Consider the following 26,648-nt stretch of genomic DNA (forward strand, 5'->3'; position numbering starts at 1 on the left):
GAGTGGGTGCCTGGCTTCTGCCTGTAATTTCGGTTTTGCCACGCTGAACGTGACCCCGCTGCCGATCTCCACCATGCGCTATAAACCTACATCACATACCAGATGAGGAAGATTGTTTATACTTCTTATCCCAGTCTACTATATCGATCAATTAAGCGCTATACAATGTCAGCCGAGCAGTCAAATCGTATCCAGTTACCGGGGTATAATCTACCACTGAATTATAGACCGGATGTTAGTATCACCCAAGCACTATCTGGATCCGAGATATGCGAGTTGGAGTATAACTCACTAAGTTTTTGTTTATAGAGTGGCCAGCGTTTCGGGCGTACTCTTTTCCCAAATGCCTTGGATTATGGCGACATTGAGTATGGCTCGGTTGAGTAAGACTCCGCGATGTATCATTTGCAACGGGCAAGGTTGACTGACGCACGTTTAGCCGTATCAATGTACACAGGGAGATATTGATGATGCGTGTAATGAACACTATCACCGACAAACCCGAATGGGACAAAAAGGTATGTATCTCGTCCCGCAATTGCCAACTACCACTCACACGATCCAGGTCTTCGATGAAACCATTACTGCCAAATGGCGGGAAGAGATCGCCCAAAGCGGCCAGGATGTAACCCCCAAAATGATGGATTATATCATAAAAGAGCTGCAGTGGAAAACGGAGAATTTCCAGAAAACAGGCTTACTCAGCGCATATGACGCTGGTGTGGTGAAATCCGACACTGCCATTCCCGAGGACCTGAAACAGGCGTTGAAAGATTCGGTGGCCCCTTTTGAACAGGTTCCGGAGGATCAGAAAGACTATCACCCTGGTTCCGATATGAAGGTGGTTGATTTGGTGCACCCCTCCCTCTTCCCTGTTGTTTATGGCCGTACGCGAATCCTTCCGGACAGAGTCATCGGTCTTGATGACTGTCTGGGGAGTGTAGGACAGGGAGACTTGCTTCCAGTTCCCCCAGAAGGAGAAGCCCAAATTGAGGGGTATGGCGCGAGTGCATACGGGTGGCGGAGGTGGGAGACTGAGGCTCTGAGACCATTCAGTCGAAAGTTTCAATGGCTTCCTTGCGACGTGAAATTTACTGGTCAGAATGATGAATGTCGCATTATTTCATATATCAATAATGTCCACCCTTCGGAACATCAAAATCTCTACCAGGCCGTGGAGAAGATCATCTCACGGGCAATTCCTCTTTGGAACAGGACTTTGACTCACGTGCAGGAACGACGGCATTCACGTATAGTCTACGATAGCGTTGATTATCACCCAGGTTCTACGCAAGAGCCGAATTATGATGATTATAGTGACGACGAAGAATTTGACCGGAAGTATCAGGAGTGGCAAAGTGCACAACAAATAGTACTCCCCGAACCAGGGGAGTTCACACCTCCTAACACAACCGAGAAGACAGACTTACGGGAACAGTTCCACAAATCAGGGCTGCAGATCATCGTGAAGCTGGCTAACATTGAACTGACCCCGGAGAAGCCAGAGTACGGAGGCGGCACCTGGCATGTTGAAGGACAATTAGTACGCTCAGCATTCCATTCCATGGTACCGTTTCAAGGCTAACACTCGGCAGAATGAACGCATCTGCGCAACGGCCATCTACTACTATGACAGTGAGAATATCACCCAGAGTACACTTGCTTTCCGTCAGCGCGCAGATAAGGATGAGCTATCAGAAATTTCCTATGAGCAGGACCGCCATGAATTCATACATCAGGTCTATGGCTTCGAACCCGAAGTCAGTTCCCGCGACGAGACGCAGATCACCCAGGATCTTGGCAGCGTGGTTTGCCAGGAAGGCCGACTACTTACGTTCCCCAACATCCTCCAGCACCGAGTCTCTCCGTTTTCGTTGACAGATCGGTCCAAATCAGGCCACCGCAAAATCTTAGCCCTGTTCCTTGTGGATCCTCATATGCGTATCATATCCTCTGCCAACATTCCGCCCCAACAGGAGGATTGGGGGAAAGAGAAGCGAGAAGTTGTTACAGATATGCTGTCTCGGAGATTACCGGTAGAGCTTCAGGAAATGGTGGGCGAGGATATTCTTTATCCATCCATCAGTCTGGAAGAGGCGAAAGGGTACAGAAAGGAGCTCATGCAAGAGAGGAGTGCGACGACCAGTGAGCAGAACCAGAAATTTGAAACTGGTGAATTTTCGCTTTGTGAGCATTAATGGGGTTATTATGTATTTGAAATTATCTGGGCAGTCATTCCGCATCTCTACTTTTGAATTCAACCACTAGACGTACAACAACAGAAACCTTCTTCTATGTGCAAAGAGGTTTTACCTCAAGGATATTATCTGTGTATAGCTTAATTGATAGTTACTGAATTTACGCCGAAAGGAAACTCTGACCCTTCGCCCCAATAATTGGCGAGCCATTCTATGCTTAATTATGGTGTGTCTGTTTTCATTTCGATTCGGTGCCCCATTTCGAGGTGAATCGTAATCCCTCTGCAAGCTTCTTAAATAGTAGAGTAGACACATACCTCCCCTTGCCTCTAAAGTTACTTTGTGAAGAAAAGAGACACCAGCGAGACCCAAACCCATAGACTCTCTTACTCAACACCTCCCCAGTCACATTAGCACCATCATCCACCCTCGTCCAAACTTCCAGTTCCTCTCTTCTCAAATAATAAGTAGCCCACTGCACCTTCACCACCATCCGCTCTATATCCCCGACACTTCTGTTCACCGTAAAACCTACTTGATCCCCATTCAGGTCCTCGTAAGCGATATCAGTCTCTTCATGATTTCTGAATAGCATCCCCGCCATACATGCCTCGACTTCGGGTCGTATTTTGCATAAGAGCCCCAGCCGAGTACGGCTGGGTGTCGGGGCATTCCTGACGCTATCGAGTAAGTAAGCTCATAACCATGTGTCGACCATATCGGTACGAGGTCTTAAGTTTACGTTAAGTTGGTTACTCGGCTGGTCTGATTTAGTCAGCACCTACTCGTCAGCTTAGTTATTCAGATCAATTCATATCATCATTTACTTGCGTATTTTTTTTTTTTTTAGTTTAGTCTGACGCCTTTTCTGGATGTATTTAGCCGTTCGTTACCAATAGATTTGACCAGGTTAGACCTTCATATCCCTCTTGATTCAAGGAGCCAGTACGAAGGAAGACACGGATCCAGCAGTCCGACAATGATCAGATATTCAAATACAAAAGTTGCATTGCCGGCAAGGATGCCTGCTTAAGTTAGACAACCGGTTACACGACTGGGTATTACTCTATGTGTTTCTACGACAGGAAGTTCGAATATCTAATATCCGAGAAATAGTTCAAGAGACTTTACAGTAAAAAGGAAATTATGTCAGGACCTCCATACATATATTCTCCTAGTTTTGGGTAGTAGCCCTCTTATGCTTTCTTTTAACTCGGAATATTTCAAAATAGACTTCCAAATTACAAAATTCTAGTTTGTGGGTTAAAAAGGCCTGTCTGTCTACCAAAAGCTAGGAGGAATAAGCCGCTTGATAGATATCCCAATACTCGGATGCCCCCACGTGGTCCAAACAAGGCTATGACGATCCCAGGCCACGGTGTTAAGATCTGACTCCCAACGATGAAATGAGCCTCTGAAGAACAATGTTGTGTGGTCTTGTCGATTATCCACAAGAAGCCCAATGCATCGAGTTTTGTAACACTCGATATTGACTTTACCGTCGGATCGAAATGTCAAGCGCTATCAAACGCCCCGGTGGTGGTCGGCAGCCTTATCGACTCCCACTACTTCTTATTGTATTTTGCAGTCTCATTCTCCTGGTGCAACTGTGCACATCTGAAGGTGTATCTATCGACAGATACCGTCAAGGCTACCGCAGCGGGAACTCGGTGTATTACGATGACCTATCCGGGATTAAAGAAATATTTAATGAACCGTTATACATCAAGGCCAATGCAAGCGTCAAAGTTTATCCACCCAAAAATATAGCTGTCATTGGTATAGTCTCGTTTCTTTTTTTTTATATCTTGTCTCTCTAAAGTGGCGATGTGGCGGTGCTGACATCCTGCAGGAGGTGGTATGGGTGGTGTCTCCATTGCACATTCGTTCGGGCCGGAAAGCCGCTGTGTCAATTTTCCACAGGTGACTATCTTCGAGAAAGAGGGTCGCCTGGGAGGTCGGATCCATTCCGTCCCCAAGTACGACGAGGACGACTGCGAAGTGGCCGAGGCGGGAGGATATACGTTTGACTGGAGAACATACGGGGGATCCGCAGCAAGTATTGCGGAAGATGTGGGTGTGCCTCTTCAAGAAATATATCCCGCAGAAATGTCCAACGACATCTTGGCGAGGGTAGGAGCCTGGAACGGCGAGGAGTTGATTGAAAGCCAGTACGAGCCGGCGCCGACCCTGTGGACTTATCTGAAGAAGCTCCCAAGTCAAGTCGCTATGTACATCTGCGAAAAGCGCTGGGGTGACACAGAGGAGTGTGAGGAGGATTGGTCTTGGACCGTCCCAAAGCCGATAACTCAAGTGAATAAGGGAGCATCAGACGCTATGCAGAAATTTGCGGAGTTGTGGGGTATTGATATCTGGCGACACAAGAAAACATATCCAGAGAGAGGGGGAAATGCGAAGTTACTAAAGAGAGCAGTGAGGTTGGCTGAAGCAGAGCTAAATTTAAATTCCACCGTGAGTCGGATCGTGGGGCATGAAGATCTTACATTCGATATCCATTGGACCAAAAAATCCCCGGATGGTCAGACCGAAGCGCATGTCGACCAGGTTGACGCTGTGGTCATTGCAGCCCCTTTCTATCAAACCAACATTACCATCGAGCCTCCCCTGCCATCGCCCCCGGCGGAAGTTAACTATACTCCTCTCTATGTAACGCACTTCATAACCCGCCATCGGCTGGATCCCAAGTCGTTCAATAAATCTCAAACCAACGAAATTCCTGATACAATCTTGAATCTGAATGGTGACAAAGCACAACACGCGACACGACCGTCTTCCCTCCCGTCGTTTCTAGCAATCACTCGAGAAGATTCAAGCTACGCGGCTGGATGCACCATTGACATGGAAAACCAATATAGAATCATTTCGCTGAACCCAATCTCCGACAGCGACATCGCTAACTTGATGAATGCTAGCAGACAAGCCCCGGAAGATGTTACATTCCCTCATCAAGCGTGCTACCCAATCAGGCAGGACTGGATCATGCCGTTGGGAGTGGACCCGCCCGAACCGGACTATATGTACGCAGACTTTGAGGCCAAGGCGGCGGAAATCAAGTGGCACGAGCTTGAAGGCGAGGGAGATGATGGATGGTATTTGAGGAATATAGGCTGCGTCAAAGAACCGACTGTCCGATGGGTCCATCGCCGGTATTGGCCGAATGGTATTCCCATAGTAAATCATGATGCGAAATGGGATCGACGCATTGAGCTGGCTCCGAGCTTGTTCTATGTCAATGGATTTGAGGGTTTTGAGGGAGCGTCGATCTCGCAGAGTGGGGGGGCTGGGCAGCGTATAATGTATAATTTATTGTATAACTATATTGACCCATGACAGCTGGAACCATTCTAATCGGGCATCATCCTTTTTTATCATCTCTAAATTAGGGCCTAGAGTAGTTTGGTCTAACTATTTATTCATTTGCTAAGTTCCCATGTCTTTCTGCGCATGCCAGCTGAGTATTTCTTTCTCGGTGTCTTCACCGTACTAATCTGGTTCAGCAGATATATCTTGGCTGCTTAGGGTTTGGAAACAACTCTCTATGTGCATGAGATGGAAGGCAATAGTCGGTCCTCACTGTATATAGTTCGACAACATTCCATATCTTACGTATAGATAATCTTTACTGTAAGCTCTCATCATCTAGTACTGTAAAATTTCACCGAATTCAGGACTCATGATACACAGTCATCATCGAATCTGTGACACTAAAATTACTTTAGCTTTACTCTCACTCTCTGGCTCAATCCTCTCTAAGTACTCAGGGAGTGCTTAGTATGTATATTTCTACTGTCTTTTTCTATACTCCAGGATTAATTAGTGAGCAAAAAAGCAGTCCTGGGCTAGTCCAAGGGAAAGTTGCAAAGTTTTCTTTCTACACAAGAACTTGTTTACAAATGCTGGCCTAATCTTAGTCCCGGGTATCTTATACAGTACTGCATGCATGGATATACATTTAACTCAAAAATCATAACTGTCATAATATTTGTACATGATATACTACCTAATCTACTTCTACTCATTTCTCATACGAAACCTCTTCTCCAACACCCTCCCCACCACCTCAGCATCCAAATAAAGCGCCAAATCCACTCCCCCATCCTCCACTCCGGCATCCATCACCTGTATACATCCATCCATCTTCTGCATAATCGCATGGACATATCTCGGCTTCCGACCGCGTCCATCAAAATCCACATCATACGTCCCCAGCCGCAACCACGACGTGATCAACGTATGCTTCTGCCCCATAAACCCCTGCCACAATCGCTGTGGCGCAACCTCCAACCCCGCATCATATAGCATCGCACCCAGCTTATCGGGCGTGAATTGTTGGATGGTCTTTCGAATGCGAGATGCATTCTCACCAATACTCGACCTGCATACCTCTTCACCAGAAGCACAGGCATACGTGATGAAGATCGGGGATCCGATGAAGGTATCCGGGAGGGGTGGTGAGACGCGGGCTCGCGCGCCTAGGCTAAGATTCAGATAGACTTGGTCCGAGGACTGGTCATATCCGCGGGCTTGGTTGATGAGGGACCAGACGTGGGCGAGGAGGGCATCTAAGCGAGAGATGGGGGAGCCATGGTTGAGTCCGAGTTGGGTGCGGGCGAGCTGGCAGAGATGGTCGAGCTCGGCGCCTGTGAAATGGATTTGGGTGTAGCTGACTGGTTTTGAGAAGTCCCAGGTGTTCCAGGGGGCTAGGGTAGATGGGGAAAGGGTGGTGTTGGTGAGGTATTCCAGGGAGGGTTTGGAGTTCTCGGTGTTTGGGATCATGATAGGTGGGTAGTCTGGGTCGGATGTTTTCCACCAGTCATAGCGGTGGAGGGGGAGATTGCGGGCTGTTGTGATGAGGGATGAGTCGGGGTTTTTGGTGCTGATGTCGCCGCTGGCTTTGGAATCGAGCATTGATGGCTTAAAGACTGGGTCGTCCATGCATGGGGCCGACTCGGAATGGCCATGGAGTATGCGACAAGCTGCTGCCCATTGCTGCATGAAGACCATCAGGGCTTGTGCGTCTGCGAGGCAATGTGCTATTTTAATTCCGATAGCATACCCTGCCCCCTCGAAAAGAGTGATTTGTATCGTCATGGCGGGTAGACCTTCGTAGTTGCGGAGATTGCCGAGGGCTAACCGGGTTTGGGAGAGGAAATTGTTTTGCGTGAAAGCATCCCCGACCCAGAACCCATTGCTGGCACGTTCGGAAGCTGTTGGAGCAAAGCTGGTGATGGGTTGAGCAAGTCGCACGATAGACCATTCTACACCTGGATCAGACGCCGTGTTGTATGTGATCATGGGCCGGTGGGTTCGTCCTGGCTGAAATGGGACCCATTGCAATTGGCCGGCCCATTGGGGGAAGTGATCTAGTGCTTGGATCAGAGAAGCTTGGAGGTTATGTAGAAACGTTTTTTCATCCGAAGGGAAATCATCGAAAAGCCAAATTGCGCCGGTGGGGGCGAACCGGACGACGGTGGCATCGAGGATGGAGAGTGAAATAGATGTCGGCTGGTGGGTATGAGACGCGGGCAAAAGGCGTGTCGGTGAATCCATGTTGTTGATGATCTTGATTGTGCTTATGCCAATGGTTCTCAATGGCGGCTGCTGTCTCTACTTTAATCTCCTCAAACCCCGCGGACCCGCAGCTCGGATCTGAAGCTAGACTTCATTATCGTGATTAGGTATGATCCGAAATGACGAGAAATGAGTCATCCCCAAGGAACGAGAGGACAAAACAACTTCCAACGAATAAAGCACGATTCTAGTCATAGCTGTATATTATAAATAGATTGAATGATCGATTCAGGGCCTCAGATCCGGTTGAAGTGTCACTGCGCCAGGTGGGGGAACTTGCGCTAAGTCTTGACTCGACGGGAATTCGCGATAGTTAAATTACTGGATTGGGATTTGATCTAGTAAGTCTTGTGAGAAATACTTTTAGATCACACGCTAATTTATACACCTTCCGTAGTTCCTATTATCCTGACCCTTCTTCGTAAAGTTAATAGATTTCCGTCGTTCACTGTTGAGCCTACCGAGCAGGAGAGTACTGACGTTAGGGCTTTGGTGTTCACGTATCCAGCACAATTGCCTCCTGGTCATATATTAGCTGACAGGGTCCCATATAAAATACTAGGGTTACGCCATCTGAAATTAATACCCCCAAGGCTATACATTAATCTTCCGAACATATTCTATCTTCCTTCTAACCTACCTAAGACCCTTCGTACATACTAGTAGTGCATCTCTTTTGCTATCTTGATTGTCAACATTATTAGTATACCACAATCCTTCATATACATTTCACCCACTTGCGTTATAAGATAATAAAAAAAAAAAAAAATTCGCAAGCATCGCCATTCAACCACAACAACAACAACAACAACAACAACAACAACAACCAAAAACCAATCTATCCAACTACCATGATTCACTCACTCTCACTTCACTAATCTGACATCAATTGCTCTAATCGAAAATGAAATCCAATGGCGAAATGGAGATGAACCAGATCTTTACCGACTACAGTGCGGTCTTGGAATGCAAGGACAGGGTAATATGTCACAAATAAAGAACTATTCGGGCCACCCTCCACTAACACTGTGTTTTAGGAAAGGAAAATGATGAATCTACCATGGGTGATGAGCACGAAGGAGGGAAGCAGACGACAAGGAAAGGCGCGGCTCAAGCTGAGTTACTGCATATACTGCGGTTATCTAAGGCTGAGCCCAAAATGTGGCTTCAATCAGAGCCGGTTAAACCATATTCGGTTGAATATTGGGAAAGTTGGGGGTCAACAGAGAGTTCGGAAAGAGTGTTGGGACGGGGAAATATCCAGGCATCGATAGCAAGAGGAGAAGCTTCAGGAAGACGAGGATATTCAGCGCCGATAGAAGACAAGACCGATTAGAACACAGCCGATCATGTTGCTTGCTTTATGTGGTGGGTGAAGAACGAAAACATCCAACCATGCGGTAGGGTATTTTACAAGCGGAACTTGACAGACAGCAGAATAGACCGGATTGTGTGGTCGTTGAAGGAATATATCAAGGAATATATCCGACAAATGCACACTAAGGCGAATGGAGGACAGCAATATTCGGAACAAGAATCAAACAGAAGCTTGGGCACGGCAGTAGAAAAACAGAAGATATACAATGACACCCTCGTCAGTGAAGATGAGTTCTCAAGGAAGGAGGAGGAATTACAAGTCCGGTGACGAGCTCCAAGCCGATGTCATTGATGCAGTGAAGTACATTTTCGGTTCAGGTACATAGCCTGAAGTTCGGGCTGAATGCCTCCGAAGTATCCCGAAGCTGTTGACAAAAGGATCGTGGTCCGGGACACAATGGCGGTAAAAGAGTTTTATCAGACTTCAAAGAAGAAGCAGCAGGATTCAGTATAACGATGGCCAGTTTGGCTATCTGCAAGATCAAAAAGAACCTGATGGTGACATGACTGATTATGAAGCTGTCTTCACTTACATATGCAAAGCAATTGAAGATGAGGACAATGCTCTTTTTGGTCTCAGATGAGAGCTAATGCTTGTCTATTTCGCTGTGTTAGCAATGAATAATCGAAAATAGGTTATATTACATATGAATTTGTATAGGAAGAATTAGTCCGCCGTAGGTTAGGGCATTGGTGCACACGTCTCCAACAATTATAGAGAGGGGTAGATTTTGTTAGCTAACAGTACAGAGTATACAGTATAAAGATACTAGGGCTGTGCTAATTTATATTAATATCTACAAGGCTAGAACATCAGTTACGAATCTTCCAAGCCCATTTTATCTTCCTTCTAGCTTGATACAGTGGTATAGTGATGCCTCTCTCCTCTTTTACTTTATCGACTGTCAGCATTAGTATTATTTAGTATACCACAATCATGAATCACACACATTTTAACCTTTTTAAAAACAAATCTATACATAATTACAATTCTATTAAATCTCTCATTAATAATAGAAACGAAACACAAAAAAATAGAAACCCATTTTACAAGCACATCCATCCCAACCTCACTACTACCACAACAACAACAACCACCATCACCCAGAAAGGCCCAAATAAACCCCAACCAGGAAAAAAAAACTTCCAAACCACCGAATGCAACCCAACCCCAACAAATGAGAACAAATAAGAAATCCCATAACTCAAAAACTAGACCAGGTATACATAGTAGTCCACGTACCTGGACCTATCGAAGCACCAGAGCCGAATTCCCGACAAGCCAAGCAGAAGATCCGCATCACAACATCCGGGGCCATTGATTGCGCCATCCGCTCCCCAATCACGGCACTTGTTCATCGGCGCCAACGTCCTATAGGAGGTTTCAACTTGTCCAGCACGCCATGTGATCCACCTCTTGCATGGTCGGATTCTGCATGGAAAGGTTACGTTACTTATCGAGATAACTCTCTGTATGCGAGATTATCTTGGGGAGGAGGGGTAAAGGAACTTGCATGGAGGGGTGACCGGGGGGAAAGTATATAAGGGGGTTGACGGTACGTGTTAGTTAAGAGTAAGGAAGTGTATAGGGTTTCCAATCAATCAATTGAGAATTATCAGTGCATTGGTTTGGGATTATTACTTCTTTTTTATTTGATTTTATCTTTTCCCTACGATTCAATTGAAGTGAAATAAAAAAAATATGGCTGCCCTTACCCAAGCTCCTGTTGCCATTCCCCTTGATGCCTTTCCCGATGGCTTGAAGACCACCGGCCAGCATGCGCCGCTGTACGATCATATTAAGACCTTTGAGCAATTCCCCAAGGAAATCTCTGGTCCGACCGTTTGGAAGGCCGAGGAGTATCGCGATGCTCCGGAGAAGTGGACTCATCGGTTTACGCCTGAGGAGATTGCCGAATTGAGTGCGACCGCGGATCAATTCCTGGCGAACAAGATTCCCTTGACTGGTATTTCTAAGGTGGGTTTGGGGGTTATCGTGCATGCTATGATACATCGGGCTAATACTGTGTAGAGCAACTTCCCCCTTCCGAACCTCTCCAAGCGCCTCGTCGAACTGCGGGCAGACCTCATCGATGGCAAGGGCTTCATTCTCTTCAAGGGTTTCCCCGTCCAGGAATGGGGTAACCACAAGTCCGCCGTCGCATACATGGGTCTGGGCACGTACCTGGGTTACTTTGTTAGTCAGAACAGCCGTGGCCATGTCTTGGGTCATGTGAAGGATCTGGGTGAGGATCCGACCCAGATTGATTCCGTGCGCATCTACCGGACCAATGCCAGGTATGTTAGGCTTCCATGTGCTGGTAGGGATGGCGGTGCTGATAGAGAGCAGACAATTCTTCCACGCTGACGACTCGGATATCGTCGGTCTGTTGTGCATTGCTCGTGCACTCGAAGGAGGCGAGTCCGATATCGTTTCTTCCCACCATGTGTACAACACCCTCGCCAAGGAGCGTCCAGACGTCCTCAAGACTCTCACAGAGCCCATCTGGTACTTCGACCGCAAGGGCGAGACCAGCAAGGGACAGGAGGAGTACATTCGCACCAGCGTGATGTACCTTGAGCCGGGCGAAAACGCCCGGGTTTACACCAAGTACGCTCTCTCTTTTTCCTTCTCCCAATGTAACTGAAGCTAACGGGCGCAGGTGGGATCCGTATTATGTCCGCTCTCTATCCCGCTTCTCCGAAGCAGGCATCGTCCCTCCTCTCTCCGCCGCCCAGGTCGAGGCTCTTGAAGTCCTCGAGGCAACCTGTAACCGCTTGTCGCTGCACATGATTCTGGAGGTCGGCGACATCCAATTCCTGGCCAACTCGCATGTTCTGCACGCCCGCACTGCTTACACTGATCATGCGCCCCCAACCCCTCGCAGACACCTGATGCGTCTGTGGTTGGCGACGCCCGAGCACGAAGGTGGCTGGAAGCTGCCCTTCTGGGATAGTAACGAGAAAAAGAGGGGTGGCATTCAGGTTGACGATCAGGCTCCAGTAGCCCCGTTGGATGCGGAGTAATTCCGTCCTTGGGTTACATGCCAATGATGTTTGATGTGTGTTGTTTTAACGTAATGTCTGTACGCTTTAGCCTTGCGGTTTTTTTTTTTTTTTTTTTAGCTCAATACCATGTTTAATTAGTAACAACCATTAATCTATACATCATTAGTCATAAGTCGTATGCAATCGAATTATTGGACGATCTTGTAGTTGCCTCCGCTGATGATCTCGAGCTTTCCTTTGGCCACCATCCCCGCCAGAAACTCCCGCAGTTCTTCGTTGCTGAACGGAAATCCGCCCGGTACGGCGATCTTCAACATCATCACAATGCGTTGCAGCGGCATTGCGCCTTGGTTGGTCAACATTCCCATGATAAACTGCCAGTATAGGTTCATCTTCTCCATCGCCGCCGCCTCTGCAGATTCCTTCGCTGCTGCGGCCGCCGCTGCTTCGGCAGCTGCTGCTGTGTCCTCCGATGCATCGCCTGCATTATCGTCCGCGCCTGATACGCCAGTACCTCCGACAGCCTCGTCCTCCTCATTCGGTAGAACCTCCAGCACACGGAAGGTATCTCGCTGCACCTCGGCCAGGATGCGTTTGCTGACCCAGAACAAACATGCGCTTCGCACCAAAGCCACCGACATGTCTAATTCCTCCGCCAACTCATTGGCGGTTCTGCTAACTGAATCACCGGACGGCGAGTTGAACGCATGGATGACGGTCGCCTGCCAAGTAGACACTTCGTCCACAAACACTCGGTCCTCGAGATCCAGCTCGACCGTGACTTGTCCCAAGCCATTCAGCCAGGTGAGCTTCCGGGACTGTTTGAGCGACGCGAATCCGGCCGCATAACGCTGCTGCAATTCTGCAATCTCCTCGGGTACGTGGAAATCCTGTTCTTGGATCTCGGGCCAGAAAAAGTGGGACAAGATCTTGGCATGCAGCTCTGGAATGTCTTCATCGTCCGAGCCAGGCGTAGATACTGCAGGTTTCCTGGTCAAGTCCTGGTCATTTCTCACAACCGCATCGACTCGCCGCGAATCGAAGATATCCCGCATCATGACCTCGCAAGCCTGCAAAGCATTATCACCAAAGCGAAGCTTGAGAAGTTCCAACACCGACATCTCCTGATCAAAGTCCGTTCGCTTCTGGAGCAGCCGGTCTGCAAGCATTCTCTGCATTTCTTTCACAAAGGCCTCCTTTGAATCGAACAAACTGATTAAGCTACCGATGACGTCCGAAGTCTTCGATTTCCGGTAGTCGGGCGCAGCGTCCACCGGATCAGGTATCCAGTTCATATCATCCCAATCCAGCTCTCCTCTATCGCTCCTCATAGAATTCTGGTGCGCCTTGGTCAATTCTGCGGATAGTTCAACCAATGTGTCTCCAGAACCAGTCTGATCATGGGCATCGGCTGGGTCGGCCATAAGACCCCCGACAATAACCTTCACGGTATCAGGTCGATCTCGAAGATACCTGCGAATGGGCCGAGCGATTCGATCCAGCAGGACACCCTTCGGGTCTAACAGATTAAACGCGCGGATAATCGATATATAGACCTGCAAGATCTCAACAGTTGAAGCGCCCGGATGCAAAAGACGATGGTCCAACACAGCGGAGAAAGAGTGCGTCACCTGGAATCGTCCTGCTGGGTATGCAGTGAAATGACGCAAATCCTCAATCGCACCACTACTCGCCGGCCACTCAACTATTATATCAAATAATTCTCCAGTTCGAAGTGCCCCCAGTCGAGAAAGGCCAATTTCCTGCCACTTTTCCACATCGCTGAGTTTCACGTCCAGACGGTCAGCCTCTTTGGTTCCCGACTCGGGGACATTGATGATAACTAAGACCTGCACAGCCAATCGAGCATAGACATTCTCTATCCAGTGCCGAAGGTGTTGTGAGACTTTCGATGGCCCCTCCCACTGCCCTGAATACGCAGCCCTGATAAACTCCGTCATCATGGTGTTCATCACACTAGCGAAGACCTTCTGAGCTCTGACACCACCCAGCCCAACAAGCTCAAGGTCGTTGAAGAGCGACAGTAATCGTTCACGAGCAGCAGTAACGCGCGTATCCTCGCCTTCAGTCATCATCTGCATCCGAACCTCTGCGGAAGGCTCATCCCGCCAATCTCGATATGAAACGGAGTGCCGTCGGTCAACCTCCATGCTATCCTCATCATCTTCAACAGCATCATCCTCCAGCGTATCAATCCCCAGTATCGTAACAGCATGTGTCATCAATTCTCTCGTAAGCAATGGCGAGACACGCTGCCAAGGTAGAGTGTAAGCGATCATCAAGTGAAAGCCCCGCCGCCGCTGGACAAACACCTTTTCCTGCTCCACAGCCCCCAGCAGTGGGAGGAGGTACTCCATCAAAGGCGCAAAGTAAATCTTCCGTATCAACTGCAGACAATAAACGATTTTCCGTAGCCCATTCGGCTGGTCCAGAAGCTAGATACAGCATCCCCTCTTAGCAAAGTCATCATCCCGCACACATCCAAGGAAATACCCACCTTCACAAGCCCAGCCTTAAAATTCTTATAAAAGTGCCTCCGCATCTCACTCCCATACCATTCAAATATACTCCATTCCTCTCGATCCGCAACCCCCTTATCCGCAGCCAAATACGCCAACGCATCATTTACCTCCCTCCCAGGCGCCTTGGGCACATAGTCCTCAATACTGCAGAATCCCTGATCCGGAATTGTTAAGAATTTCGTCGCTGCCAACCATGCCCGATCCCACGTCGCTTGCTCCGGGTCTCGGGACTTTGTTTTGGGCTTCGGATCGTCAAGTTGAACGGGTGGGAATACAGATGCGAATATACGTCGCTGGTTGGGTTCTGTAGTGGCCATGTCGTTTCCTCCGCCCCTCACTTTCTAAGGCATTGCCGTTGTTTGTCAATAAATGGGCTTGTTTGGCTTCCAGAGAATTGCTACTTTTCGCGCCTGTGTTCACGCGTTGATGACTCAGCGGGGTAGGTCTTATCGATAAAAGGATACACTAGCCTTGTTTAGGTAGGAGCTATGCTGTTCCAAGTGTCTGTAGAATAGAAGCACTTACCCTAAGTACAGCTGTGTTTTACAATGTAGAAGAGAATAACAGAATACTCGAAAATAACAATTATCTTACTTTAATATCTAGATATATAATTTGTGTAACACGCGAAATAGTCCCACACTAATTTATGGTCATTCCCAACCGTCGAGCTTCTTATTACCTTCGATATATATATACTCTAATGTAGTGATTACCGCACAAATGAGAATACAAACCAACATACCTGTACCAGATCTTATTATGTATGACGACCCCCTCGAACAAGGCAAGAGGTAAATTGTGAAGTTGATTACCTATTTTCCAGGGCCTCTTCATAGCATCCTTCATATTAGTTACTACGTCAAGTCACCGAATCATTATTTATATTGTGACTTGGAAGCTGGAGTAAATCGCCTAATGTTGACTCTTAATCTTTTGGACGACGTGATATGGAAATTGATAGGCTGTAGCAAACATCTTAGAGTTAGGATGAGTATGGAAACTCAGCCACCGGCAAATACATATCCCATTAGGGCTTAAGATAAATTCCTGGCAAATAGCCATTACAATAGACACAATAATCCATAAATCATTATCTCGTTAAAGGCCTATCTACAAAACATCTGATATACAATAATATGAATCGAAGTAAAGGCCCACCTGGGACCCAACATGTCAAAGTCAACATCGAGCGGAGATTCCAACACACAAGGACTCAGAAATCGAGTCTCACGACTCAAGTTCAAGCTTCCATTGCGTATCTCTCCGCTTCGGCGCGAAGCAGCTCCACCTCAATAGCATGACGGCGAGCCTGTTCAGCTTCACTTGAATTATCCTTAAAGACATGATCCATCTGCTCGAGCGTCCGTCCCTTGGTTTCAGGGACGAAGAAGAACGTCCAGACAAATGCTAGGAGACAGAATACTGCGAAGAAGGTGTATGCGCCGAATCCCGTGTTTTGCACTAGGGGTGGAGTGATAAGACCCTGGATGTTCTTGTTAGTATATTATCCCGGATCGGGCCCAGTGGCGGATACTCACAATGATGAAGTTGTTGAGCCAGTTGGAGCATGTTGAGAGCGCAACACCCTTGGCACGGAGGGATGATGGGAATACCTCTATAAATCGGTTAAAAGGTGGTTTTTCTTTCTAGTTGGAAAACGGTGTAAACTTACCAGAAGGCATGGCCCAGCCTACTGGACCCCAGCTGGCGCCGAATGCAATCATATACACCAACAGCAAAGCGACGCAAGCCCAGCCCTGCGATCGATGTGCGGGCCAGTTGTCCCAGTATAAACCGACGAGGACCGCGATGATCACATGGCTGATCGTCATCAACAATGCGCCAGAGAGCAGTAGGGATCGTCGACCCAAGCTGTCCATGGTCCAAATGGTGGTGATGACTCCGACTAATTGTGTGACGTTGAGGATTCCGGACATTAAAAGCTGCATGTCGTAGTCCAAGCCCATAGTCTCGAATAGAGTGGGAGAGTAGTAGATCAACGCATTGATGCCGACGAACTACAGTTTGAAAATTAGTCATAGAGGTTCAAAGAAGTAGTGAGGTTTGGGTACTGACCTGTTGGAAAAACATGAGTCCAACACCAATATGGGTTCTCTTCCAGCAACCGGGCTTGAAGCAATCCGCCCACGAGGCCATCTCGAGAAGGAACGCGTCCTTGAGTCCACCACCCTGGAGATTAGGGTGCTTTTCGGCGTTCATTTCTTGGTGGAAGCGAACTTCTGCCTGGATATCCAGGAATTCCTGACGTACACGCTTATCGGTAGTAGGTAGCCGCCGCAGTTTCGCGAGACTCTGGAGCGCTTCCTCATACCGGTCCTTAGAGGCCAACCATCTGGGGGAGAACGGAAGAATCATGACACCTCCAATGAGAACAAAGCCGGGGACCATTTGCAGCAGAAAGGGAAGTCTCCAGGACCACTCTCCAGCCATGAATCTGGTACCGTAGGTGATCCAGTAAGCGATGACGATTCCGAGGACAATACAAAATTCTTCCAGCACCAAGAGAGTACCTCGACACTCGGGAGGGCCTAAGATGAGTACATATTAGCACCGCGCTCTCTTGACTCAGGAGCAATGTTTTGGACATACTGATTTCAGAAATATACAGTGGGGCAACCATCGACAGCATACCAATACCCACACCACCGATCAACCGAGCCACTGTCAACATCGCGTAGTCGACTGCACCGGTTTGGAGGGCAGAGCCAATGGTAAAAATAATGACCGCAACAATGATAGAGTAACGTCTTGAGATCTTATCCGCAATCCAACCCTGGTTTAGAGCTCCCAACAAGGCGCCCAACTCGATCATTGCTGTCATCAAACCCTTCCAGAAACCCGAACCCGATGAGTCAGGGGACACCTCAGGGAACCGCTCCAGGAATTGGTCCATAACTAGGATGACCGACACGACACCTTGATCGTAACCGAACAGCAGACCTCCGAGGGTCGAACAAGCAGCACACATCAAGACGAATGGGTTGGCAACTAGACCCGCCAGGCCTGGGGGACCATAGGGTTCCCTATCATTCAAGATGTTCTCTGCATGGTGAGAGAATCCCTGGATATCGGATTTCCCATCCAGGGTGTCCTTCGTCTGCACAGGTTCCTCAGACGACGCCATGCCTACCGGCTATAGGAAAGGGAGGTAGGTGTGGAATGAGTATATAGAAGTATGGGTAGGCAATGGCAGGGATTTGACCCGATCAAGTGTACAATTCACTTTACTGTAACGCAAGAGAGGACGGGAAAACCAGGAGCTACTGTACGATTTATATAGATAACATGGTAGGGTTACCCACCCATACGAATTACTTGAGACCCAGGAGCCAACCAGGGATTAAACAAAGTGAAAGGCCGAGCTGCAGTCCTGATTCGCAGGACGGCCGGATAGCTTCTAGATCCATGAGACAGAAAAGCAAAGAAAAAAATAACCCTACCCCGTCTTAGCTGTCTGGATTGATGAGTCGATCCGCCGGATGGCCGAATAGGAAGCGGTTACGAGAGTGGGCCGTCGATTGGAGAGCCTGGACAGGCTTGGGCTAAACTACATTCAGAAAGTTCCCGGGAAGCTTTTGGGGAGACTTTGATAGTGGGCCTGCATGGTTGGAAGCCGCTAGAAATTCAAACCCAGTTGGTGGAATGGGCAGACATGGTGATAGAAGAGGATAGAAAACTATTGTTGGCCCTAGAATCGTTGTTCTAGTATACCCTCGAACATCGATCATATAGAACTTTTCTAAATGGGTTTGTGCAGGGCAGAAGTCATGTTCGAAGTCGGATATGCTGTTTAACCCTTCCTTTGGTCCCTTGATACGACCGTCCCGTGATACTACGCTGGCACGTGCCGAAGACCGCCTTCCACCGGTTTAGGTAAACAGCAAATCACGAGCACCGCGAAAGGAATCTTCCGCGAGCATGTCCAGAATCCTCTCCTCCACCGCAACGTGGAATATGCGCCGACATAGATCCTCCCGGTAGCTAGTGAAACCAAAGACGAGGACATGCAGCGTATAGGAGTCGCCAAATTCGTTCAAGATGTCATCATTCACGGCAAGGAGGAGAAACCCATGGGTCCGATCGTCCCTCTCGTGGGGGTCACCAATGTAGACCTCGGGATCTTATCAAATCATGGCAGGCGGCTTACTACGGGGTTGCGGGGGAAAGGATTGGCGGGTGATCGTGTTTAGAGTTGCATTGAGAGACGGCAACTGAACGAGCGCCTTTCGAATGCCGACCGGACGTTATCCGTATACGCCCTTTCACTATGGATGGTAACACGGCGTACTTAGGGCAAAGGTTGATTTATTCTAGGCTGAAAGGAGCAGCAAGTATAGGAATCAATGAGTATAGGGGAGAATAGGCAACCGAGAATTTCCGAACTGCTTCTTCAAGGTAGCCGAAAAATTGCAACTACCACCAAAGAGCTAGAAACACGAAGCAATCTTTTGGGTGCCCGAGCCGGAAGAATCGAATCATTTGGCCTTATCATGAGATTTGTCGATGTTTAGTATCAAATCGATCACGGGTGATGCCTGAAGATGACCGGACGTGGAATAGCGTCCGGATCATCCTACCTGACGGCCTGACTGCCTGAGGTTTGTTGTTTGTTCTGCCCCTCTGTTGGTATGACGTGCCTTTTTTCCTCTTCTTCTTCGCTTGTTCTTTTTCTTTTCCCTTACAAAACCTCCAACATCGCCAACAATAATTAATATCTACACGCGATTTTACTCAACGTCTTTCCTCCTCCACCCTCTAGTCAGTAATCCCCACGGGGAAGGACCATAGATTTTTAACTCAGGCCTAGCTTCCCCCCCTTGGACAAACTTGGGGCTGGCTCCAGTTTTCCGGACTCGACCTTTCTCCACATCTCGCATTTCAAAGGCCGACCGCTCAGCTTCGGTTACCCGCCGACTTTTCGGAGACACAAGCGTCCTAAACGTCGTCGCTCCCTTTCACCAAACCTAGATTGTGCCTTGATTCAGCGTGTCCGACTTGGAACCTGGTCTGTGAAACCCGTGCCAGCTTGGCAGATGGCATCCCGACCCGACCGCGTTCGCATTTGCATCACTAACAGTCGTGCAGTAGCGCAGTCGAAAAAACCCTCCACGGATTCCATTTTCCGACTCAACGTCATTCCACAGCATAAACCCCTGTCTCAGACACGGAATCCATCTCCCTTCCTGTTCCCCGCAAGTAACCCGGCCCGAAGCATAACCAGAAATTATGGTATCGTTTGTGGAGGATCTTTGGGCTAGCATCTTTACCCCGGGTCCCACTCCCACCCTGCTCGTCGCTGCCAACGCCACCTTCGCCGCACTCCAACTGGTTCTGTTCCTGCTCCTTCTTGCTACCCACAGCATCCACTTCGTTGTCCTCTCCGTCCTCTCCGCGTCATTATGGTGGTCGATCAACTGGTTTGCTCAGGAATTGGCAGCGGTGCAGAAACAAGAGGCTGAGAAGGGAAAGACGCAGTCGAAGGAACTGCTCACGGAGGAAGACAACGATGACAAGAGGAAGTCGGAAGTCAGTCGGAGGACACCAGGAGCTCTTGACAGCACGGAAAGTGACACCGAGACCGAGAGTTTGATGGAGCGTAAAATCTCTGCGGTATCCGCTGCTGCTCCGCCGTCCACCACCACTACCGCCCCTACTGCGGCTACTCTTCAACCCCCGGAGCAGCAAGGAGGGATTCGGAAACGGCCCAGCATGAGCGGAGAGAGCTCCGGGTATGTGAGCACGGATAGTGAATGGGAAAAGGTGGATGACAAAACCACTGCGTAGGCATAAGTTCTGTTTGGATAAAAATTGCGCGGCCTGTTTTGCACTGCTCGAGTGCCGCTCGCAGGCATGACACTCTTAAAGATACTTTCCGTATCAGATGATATAACTATATGTTTGACGTGCATTTTGGTTTGCGTGTACCGACAGATACCCCATAGATGACGACTCTGCTTATGCACCGTTGGTAAATGAGTTTCACTGGTGATAACTCGCTCAGAGACTTACGTTCGTTATGCCAGTCCGGAGAGAATATAAACATCACATTATCAAACTTGTAATTGACCATGACCACTTCACTCATAGCCACAGCTATGCGAAAACTCACACAACAGCGATAACGGAAAGAAATCATACTTTATAAATAAAGGTCAAAACTACACACAAATAGAGAAAGGAAAAACAGGGCCCCTGGATTCCGATTTCCGCAGCACACGACCAGCGAGAACTACCAAATCAACGGAAAACACCAAACAGATTTCCGAACGTTTCCAACGCTCCCGGAAAACAAAAACAAATAATGAACGTTACCACCTGCTGACAATTTGAACTCAGTCCCGTATACGTCAGTTCAAACATACAGAAAACGATTGAATGCTTGAATGATTGAGCAAGTCCCGACCTGGTCCATTCCCAGAACCTTGTCCCTCGAATATATATATATATCCATCAAACGAGCTTACACGCCCCCGGCGGACAATATCCATGATCGCACGCGAAACTACACAGTCCCTTATATGAATCGTCTAGTCCATCTGCAGGGACACCTCTCTGGCCTGTGGTCGGTGGCGTCGGGACTGAGGCGCCATAGGCATTGCAGGTGCAGGGTCCCGAGGGACAATAGCCGTAGTGACAGCAGAAGTCGCAGAGGCCTTTGTGATTGCCTTGGCCTGTGCCACCGGTGCAGACCGTTCCTGGGGGTTGGTTCGGTGGAGGGTTGTTGGTTGGTGGTGGGTTTTGGGTTGTGGTAGGAGGAGGATTTGGGGGAGGAGGATTGTTTGTTGGAGGAGGGTTTGTTGGAGGGTTGTCTGTTGGAGGGGGGTTTGTTGGAGGGTTGGTCGGGGGATTGGGATTGATGGTTGATGGAGGAGGAGGAGGTGGTGGTTTTAGGGAAGGTCTGGCTTCACATTGGACCTTGAGGCCTTGAGAGAAGCGGGAGAGACTGTCTGGTTGGAGGCTGTCCATGGGCTCTGGGGGGAGCATCCCGACTAGTAATAGTAGTGAGAATTGGTTGTCAGTGGGACTGAGGGAGCATATCAAGGTGAGTTATATGTTTGGCGATGGTATGGAACTTACCGAAGGCGTTGAAGTTATAGATACCACAGACACACCCGTCTATGATATCCTTGGGACTCGTCCCGGCCAGGACCATCTTGTCGTCGCGGACCACGGCGAAGCTCTGCTTTCCGACGCCCATGGGGGCTTTGAAGGCTGTGGCTCCGGCTTTGGCCTCGAAGACTTGTTGGCTGTTGCCCGAGGAGATCTGGATATTGGCGGGGGATTTTAACATGGAGACGATGAAGACCACGTCTTCCATGGTCTCCCAGCCGTTGGGCCGGCCCATGAAGTAATTGCCGCTGCTGTTGTCTGCGGGAACCATGCAGGTGTCGGTGGCGTCACAGTTTACGCCGCGGGGAGCGGGTCGATACCAGTAGATCAATTGTTCGTCCTTGATATATTCGTTGACAGATGAGGCGCCCGCCTTGTAGGCGGCTATGAAAGGCCGGGCCAGTTCCATCCAGCCGTTGTGTGGCCTATCGATGTTAGTTAGTAGTAGTAGAGCGGCGATGGGGGAAACGCTGGTCTGGGAGCTTACATGTCATTGACATATTTGGAGCATCCATCATCTGTATGGGGGGAGGCCAGAGGGGCAATGTAATGGGATTCACCGTAGTCATTCCAGGTGACAATTTCGATGAAGCGTGGCTTGAGCTTCAGCATCTCGATCCATCGCTCATACCAGAGATTGTCCGATGGAAAGACCCAGTTTTTGCTATATGGGACTTCGGGACCAAAGTGCGTGGAGAACCAAGGCGAGACGGCTGAACTATAGAATTAGCTCTCGACTAGGACGGCATAACTTAGGGTAGAGGAAGTTACTCACGAGCGATATAGGGTTTACCTCCCAACGCATTCATATACTTCCTATCACCATCCTGCACGGTGACGAGGTGACCTGGCTTCGGTGCCTTGTTGTTACCATCATTGGGCCAGGCCATCCAGTTCAGCAGAGCATCGACTTTGGAGATATCAGCACTCTCCGGTCGATGGTAATTAGGAGCCCAGTAGATCGGCCGGCCAGCAGCAGAACGGATGGCGTTCACATCCACTCGGTCACCAGCAAAAGATGAGACGAAAATCTTGCCGTCCATCATGAGCTGTGCAGGCTTTCCCCCAAACTTGGCAATCTTCTGCCCAACTTGAGAGGCCTCCGAATCTTCCTTCCACCAGTTGAAGTCAAATGATATGAACACCTTCATGTCATTGTTCGCGGCCGACTGGTACGCAAACTCCAACTGTGTATCTGTGAAGGGATCAACACGGTCTACGCCAATGTTGAGAGCAAAGGCGTCGATCCCTAGTTCTTTCGCGCGTTTCATGTCACTGTCGAAATCGGCAGCTGACTTGCGGTTGCTGACGATCCCGATCTGCCAGGTTGTTAGGGCTCTCTGTTGGGTGCTTGATTATGAGGAAATGGCCTACCATGAAATGTGCAAAGACCATTCGGTCAGAGGCTTGTGGCTGGCTGGTCTCATTGCCTGCGCTCGGTAGTGCGTCCACCAGGGAGCTGAGCACGGAGGCTATGCCTAGAACATAGGGCTTGATCTTCATGTTGGATAGTGGTCAAGCCTTGTCTGGATAAGGTAAAGGAAGAAGGTCTATGATGACGAGAGTTTCGTATGCTCATATCCTCTCTTATATGCTTTTCATCAAGGTCACGGATGCCCTTCACAGATGCAACCATAATGGCTGTAACCTTGAATAAGGGATAAAGGATATTTCCTGAAAGACCCGGGGGGGGGGGGTGGTAAGAAGGCAACGGGACCGAGACATGGTCAGCTTTGAACAAAGAGTGGCATAATCTCCGACAGGACTAGTGGATAAGACCCTGTAAGACAATCTTCGCGTTCAAGATGACCACGGGTGGAGTTTATTCGAGGTATCAGGCCGCACAACCGGTATAATGAGGTCAGTGAAGGAGCGATGTTGAAATTAGATTGGGCAGTTCTATATGCTTCAATTAGCCGCTGGTCTGCAACTGGAGGGGCCGTTGGATAGACACCTAAAGCCTAATCGTTTAATGTTGGGCGCTAAATGACTAGTGCACAATAGGCACCCTATGAAAGGTAGCTCAAAGTGTTTCAAAGTTGCGGGGTATAAAGAAAAATCGAAGAAACAGCGTCTCACAGGGAAGATTAGGTGTGACTTTCATTTTATGTCGAAAGACTTAAGGTTGAGGTGCTGTTTTGGGACATCGGCTTAGGGTTGACATATCACATCGTATCGGTAACAGACATAATAAGCCAATGGGCATATGTGGGGAAGCAGTAAATCGATTGAATGAAGTTAAATAAAATAAAAAGATCAACAGTACTGCAGATCATCGGTATCAGTCCGAGAGTATGATTCGTTTATAATCATATTGTCGTACCACAAACGAATGCGGTACACGGCTCTCATACCTATCTTCTAATAGCCCTTAAATGCCGCATAACTTTTCGCTGCCGAATACCAGATGGAGCCTCTGCACGTATCTGTATTCACATCAAGCGCACAATACCAACAGGATCCGAATGCGTTTGTCCTATGTTCATTGCCGAAGTGACCCGAGCACACGGCGCACATCCACCACCAATAACCCGCATCCCGCCAGTACACCAATGCAGTGCAACTCGAGCACATCACCTGCGCTATCCGCAGCCAAGCCTCAATAAGTGTAACCCACTGCTACCGGCTTGGGGCAAGAACAGGATGCACGCGGTCTGGTGAGTTCTGCGCATGGCTGGGAGGAGGGAACAACCTCGCGCAATTGGGTTCAGATTAAACCTAGATTATACTTCTAGAAAGTGCGCAACTATTGGCGATTTGCTAGCCCAGTTACATAAGTGCGTTGACGATTCAGACATTGGTCACTTTTTCAATTGTCCCGAGTGTGATCTCGAAGCTTGTCGTGCATATGTTGTCCATCTCTGGGGTAGGCTATCCAGTCATTCGTAGTGTATATACCCGAGACCGCAATATTCACTGCAACCACGGGACAGATAACTACTAGGAAAGCCAAGAGGTATCATTCTCCTTTGGGCAGTAACTGTTGCTATTCACAAATGTAGCCCCTCCACTTCTGTTTCAATTCGAAGAAAAATTTTGAGCGTTCACGCGACGCTGTCCGGTGTAGCATTCTAGAAAAGCCTCGTCATCAGGCGTGCCTGCTGACTAGTGGACCATATGCAATCGAAGCGTTTGCCGAATGTGGCGTGTTGATCTGTAACTTGGAACTGAATTTCGGGTCTTCTTCAACGTAATTATCCTCTCATTCGTTACATTAGATTTGGGTTGTGATAGAGTCAGTGCCCAAGCAACCGGTGTGAAGGGCTGGAACGATCGAATGACTTTCTTGGGTATCTCGAATTGAGGATTCATTTTCTCAATATTGTAGTAAGGGCTTCAGACACTTACGCATTAGAATATCGTTGGCGGCCACCCGGCTGCATATACCACATTGACATGAGCCCAGCATGAATATGTGGTCATGCATGTTTCCACGCACGCCATGGTGTTATGTATATCAATTTAAATGGAATCTAGGCTCAGGCCGGAACACTTAGATGCACTATTAGGGTCCACGCATCGTGGCCTTGATCTATGACGCCACATTGTCGGACTCTCTGGACCTATCGCCTCCGTTTCATCGGATATTGCCGAGCTTGCATTGTGTTACAAAATGAAAGAACAGAGAAAGAAATGGTAACCGATTACTGAGACAATGGCGTCTATAATTATAATCGATATCTTTGTAATATAGACACGTCTAGAGCCAAGATTCTAGTGTTAACTCTGTCCACTCTCTTAGTAGGATGTCAGATGAGAATGCACAGTACATCATGACAGACACACCTTTATATCTCATCGCCGGATCGTACCCGGTGGAAAATCGAGCTAACCCTGCTAGCAATTTGTCGATATGTAAACCTGAAAAAGGCTGTGGTCGGTGGAATGCAACTGACAATGAAAACAACCCACATTTCGGTCCTATATTGCGTCAATCCTGCATATTGTAACTAACCAGGTCAGATATTGTACATACTGGTTCCACAGGATCAATTCAGCCAATGTCCCTTGAGTGATATTTAGTACGAGTTACTTCAATTCTAAGATCAGTGCCTCCTGTGAGTACTTGCATGTAGTATCTTCAAGTTTGGTCAAAAGCTTCAGTTTAACTGTCTTAACTATCGTACAGGCTCCTGCCCTATTTTAAGTCAATAAACACCGTTGCTTTGCTGGAGGGCTCCTTACATTACACCAAGCCCCATGAGGACAGAAAGGCCAATTTTGGTTGCGTTTGAAAACGCCTGGACTTTCCGGAATATAAGCACGGGGTAAACCGCTAAAGCAAAGTCACAGAATGCCGAGTAGGCTATACCAACAGTTGATTAACCCCAGATTCATTTTCTTTGGCGTAAGCTACTCACGTCCCTGAATATATCCGAAGATCTGGACTCTTTTCCGCCCAGGACAGTGTCCGGGTATCCGTTCATCCCATAGCTTCTTTGCAGGGGAGCACTGAACAAAGACTAATATAGCAGCAATCATATTGACGATGAAATTGCTTCCGGCAATAAACCAAAGGAACACCCCTTGTACTTTACTTCGTGCTTCTGGAGATGGTCTATAAAAGCGACAAGGGCAACCTTTCCAAGGCCAATAGCAATGAGAGCCAAGAACTGATTCGTCCAACCAAACAACAGAGCATCCTTGTCGTTATTGTTTGTTAGGGTAGCTGAGGGAGTTCTGAGGCCGTATGCTGCTCCGGCTGTGACCATAGCCATGCTTGCAATGCCAATAGTCTGGCTGTCGTCAGTCGTCAGGCTATCTGCTTAGCAGGGGGACATACAAAAGTAATTAT

The 26,648-nt window shown here is 48.4% G+C and overlaps 11 protein-coding genes across 11 annotated transcripts; 6 read left to right on the forward strand and 5 right to left on the reverse strand.

The window, feature by feature from the left end:
• Window positions 1–165: 165 nt before the first annotated feature.
• On the forward strand, window positions 166–2,198 carry BDV27DRAFT_144348 (DUF4246 domain-containing protein; the record flags this gene model as incomplete). Its single annotated transcript, XM_032070250.1, has 5 exons — window positions 166–234; window positions 310–383; window positions 440–518; window positions 566–1,543; window positions 1,596–2,198. The coding sequence occupies 5 exons, from the start codon at window positions 166–168 to the stop codon at window positions 2,196–2,198; spliced, it is 1,803 nt and encodes a 600-aa protein (XP_031928672.1).
• Window positions 2,199–3,620: 1,422 nt separating this feature from the next.
• Window positions 3,621–5,549, forward strand: BDV27DRAFT_171529 (uncharacterized protein; the record flags this gene model as incomplete). The annotated part of the gene is made up of 2 exons (XM_032075619.1): window positions 3,621–3,977; window positions 4,051–5,549. Exons 1-2 carry the CDS (start codon window positions 3,710–3,712, stop codon window positions 5,547–5,549), a joined length of 1,767 nt encoding a protein of 588 aa, XP_031928673.1. The 5' UTR covers window positions 3,621–3,709.
• A 681-nt stretch (window positions 5,550–6,230) lies between these two features.
• BDV27DRAFT_171531 (transferase family protein) lies at window positions 6,231–7,943 on the reverse strand (the record flags this gene model as incomplete). The annotated part of the gene is made up of 1 exon (XM_032075620.1): window positions 6,231–7,943. Exon 1 carries the CDS (start codon window positions 7,767–7,769, stop codon window positions 6,231–6,233), a length of 1,539 nt encoding a protein of 512 aa, XP_031928674.1. The 5' UTR covers window positions 7,770–7,943.
• Window positions 7,944–8,582: 639 nt separating this feature from the next.
• On the forward strand, window positions 8,583–9,900 carry BDV27DRAFT_126647 (uncharacterized protein). The gene has a single exon (XM_032066590.1). The coding sequence runs from the start codon at window positions 9,154–9,156 to the stop codon at window positions 9,433–9,435; it is 282 nt and encodes a 93-aa protein (XP_031928675.1). The 5' UTR covers window positions 8,583–9,153; the 3' UTR covers window positions 9,436–9,900.
• Window positions 9,901–10,755: 855 nt separating this feature from the next.
• BDV27DRAFT_126648 (TauD/TfdA family dioxygenase) lies at window positions 10,756–12,291 on the forward strand. Its single transcript, XM_032066591.1, has 4 exons — window positions 10,756–11,145; window positions 11,200–11,465; window positions 11,518–11,778; window positions 11,831–12,291. The coding sequence occupies exons 1-4, from the start codon at window positions 10,870–10,872 to the stop codon at window positions 12,192–12,194; spliced, it is 1,167 nt and encodes a 388-aa protein (XP_031928676.1). The 5' UTR covers window positions 10,756–10,869; the 3' UTR covers window positions 12,195–12,291.
• A 63-nt stretch (window positions 12,292–12,354) lies between these two features.
• On the reverse strand, window positions 12,355–15,081 carry BDV27DRAFT_126652 (anaphase promoting complex subunit 2). The gene is made up of 2 exons (XM_032066592.1): window positions 14,695–15,081; window positions 12,355–14,632 (listed from the first exon to the last, which is right to left on the reverse strand). Exons 1-2 carry the CDS (start codon window positions 15,034–15,036, stop codon window positions 12,365–12,367), a joined length of 2,610 nt encoding a protein of 869 aa, XP_031928677.1. The 5' UTR covers window positions 15,037–15,081; the 3' UTR covers window positions 12,355–12,364.
• A 787-nt stretch (window positions 15,082–15,868) lies between these two features.
• BDV27DRAFT_102324 (sugar porter family MFS transporter) lies at window positions 15,869–18,182 on the reverse strand. Its single transcript, XM_032064301.1, has 5 exons — window positions 17,333–18,182; window positions 16,799–17,271; window positions 16,395–16,740; window positions 16,261–16,337; window positions 15,869–16,205 (listed from the first exon to the last, which is right to left on the reverse strand). The coding sequence occupies exons 1-5, from the start codon at window positions 17,865–17,867 to the stop codon at window positions 15,963–15,965; spliced, it is 1,674 nt and encodes a 557-aa protein (XP_031928678.1). The 5' UTR covers window positions 17,868–18,182; the 3' UTR covers window positions 15,869–15,962.
• Window positions 18,183–18,472: 290 nt separating this feature from the next.
• Window positions 18,473–19,409, forward strand: BDV27DRAFT_126655 (uncharacterized protein). Its single transcript, XM_032066593.1, has one exon. It carries the CDS (start codon window positions 18,748–18,750, stop codon window positions 18,931–18,933), a length of 186 nt encoding a protein of 61 aa, XP_031928679.1. The 5' UTR covers window positions 18,473–18,747; the 3' UTR covers window positions 18,934–19,409.
• BDV27DRAFT_126657 (V-type ATPase assembly factor PKR1) lies at window positions 19,410–20,796 on the forward strand. Its single transcript, XM_032066594.1, has 2 exons — window positions 19,410–19,748; window positions 19,829–20,796. Exon 2 carries the CDS (start codon window positions 19,970–19,972, stop codon window positions 20,525–20,527), a length of 558 nt encoding a protein of 185 aa, XP_031928680.1. The 5' UTR covers window positions 19,410–19,748; window positions 19,829–19,969; the 3' UTR covers window positions 20,528–20,796.
• A 397-nt stretch (window positions 20,797–21,193) lies between these two features.
• Window positions 21,194–23,356, reverse strand: BDV27DRAFT_156785 (glycoside hydrolase family 71 protein; the record flags this gene model as incomplete). Its single annotated transcript, XM_032072389.1, has 5 exons — window positions 21,194–21,732; window positions 21,821–22,278; window positions 22,341–22,566; window positions 22,629–23,172; window positions 23,228–23,356. The coding sequence occupies 5 exons, from the start codon at window positions 23,354–23,356 to the stop codon at window positions 21,194–21,196; spliced, it is 1,896 nt and encodes a 631-aa protein (XP_031928681.1).
• A 2,285-nt stretch (window positions 23,357–25,641) lies between these two features.
• Window positions 25,642–26,571, reverse strand: BDV27DRAFT_144356 (uncharacterized protein; the record flags this gene model as incomplete). The annotated part of the gene is made up of 5 exons (XM_032070251.1): window positions 25,642–25,774; window positions 25,830–25,860; window positions 26,046–26,159; window positions 26,215–26,351; window positions 26,387–26,571. The coding sequence occupies 5 exons, from the start codon at window positions 26,569–26,571 to the stop codon at window positions 25,642–25,644; spliced, it is 600 nt and encodes a 199-aa protein (XP_031928682.1).
• Window positions 26,572–26,648: the final 77 nt, after the last annotated feature.

The sequence above is a fragment of the Aspergillus caelatus genome (genome assembly GCF_009193585.1).
Source record: "Aspergillus caelatus strain CBS 763.97 unplaced genomic scaffold BDV27scaffold_66, whole genome shotgun sequence".
Lineage (NCBI taxonomy): Eukaryota > Fungi > Ascomycota > Eurotiomycetes > Eurotiales > Aspergillaceae > Aspergillus > Aspergillus caelatus.

Coding starts and splice junctions, on each gene's coding strand:
- BDV27DRAFT_102324 (XM_032064301.1), bottom strand. CDS start 17,867: ATGGCGTCGTCTGAGGAACCTGTGCAGACGAAGGACACCCTGGATGGG. Junction 17,272..17,332: donor ACTGTATATTTCTGAAATCA/GTATGTCCAAAA, acceptor TACTCATCTTAG/GCCCTCCCGAGTGTCGAGGT. Junction 16,206..16,260: donor GGCTCAACAACTTCATCATT/GTGAGTATCCGC, acceptor AAGAACATCCAG/GGTCTTATCACTCCACCCCT.
- BDV27DRAFT_126647 (XM_032066590.1), top strand. CDS start 9,154: ATGTGGTGGGTGAAGAACGAAAACATCCAACCATGCGGTAGGGTATTT.
- BDV27DRAFT_126655 (XM_032066593.1), top strand. CDS start 18,748: ATGCAGCGTATAGGAGTCGCCAAATTCGTTCAAGATGTCATCATTCAC.
- BDV27DRAFT_126657 (XM_032066594.1), top strand. CDS start 19,970: ATGGTATCGTTTGTGGAGGATCTTTGGGCTAGCATCTTTACCCCGGGT.
- BDV27DRAFT_126652 (XM_032066592.1), bottom strand. CDS start 15,036: ATGGCCACTACAGAACCCAACCAGCGACGTATATTCGCATCTGTATTC. Junction 14,633..14,694: donor TTAAGGCTGGGCTTGTGAAG/GTGGGTATTTCC, acceptor TGCTGTATCTAG/CTTCTGGACCAGCCGAATGG.
- BDV27DRAFT_126648 (XM_032066591.1), top strand. CDS start 10,870: ATGGCTGCCCTTACCCAAGCTCCTGTTGCCATTCCCCTTGATGCCTTT. Junction 11,146..11,199: donor CCTTGACTGGTATTTCTAAG/GTGGGTTTGGGG, acceptor AATACTGTGTAG/AGCAACTTCCCCCTTCCGAA. Junction 11,466..11,517: donor ATCTACCGGACCAATGCCAG/GTATGTTAGGCT, acceptor GATAGAGAGCAG/ACAATTCTTCCACGCTGACG.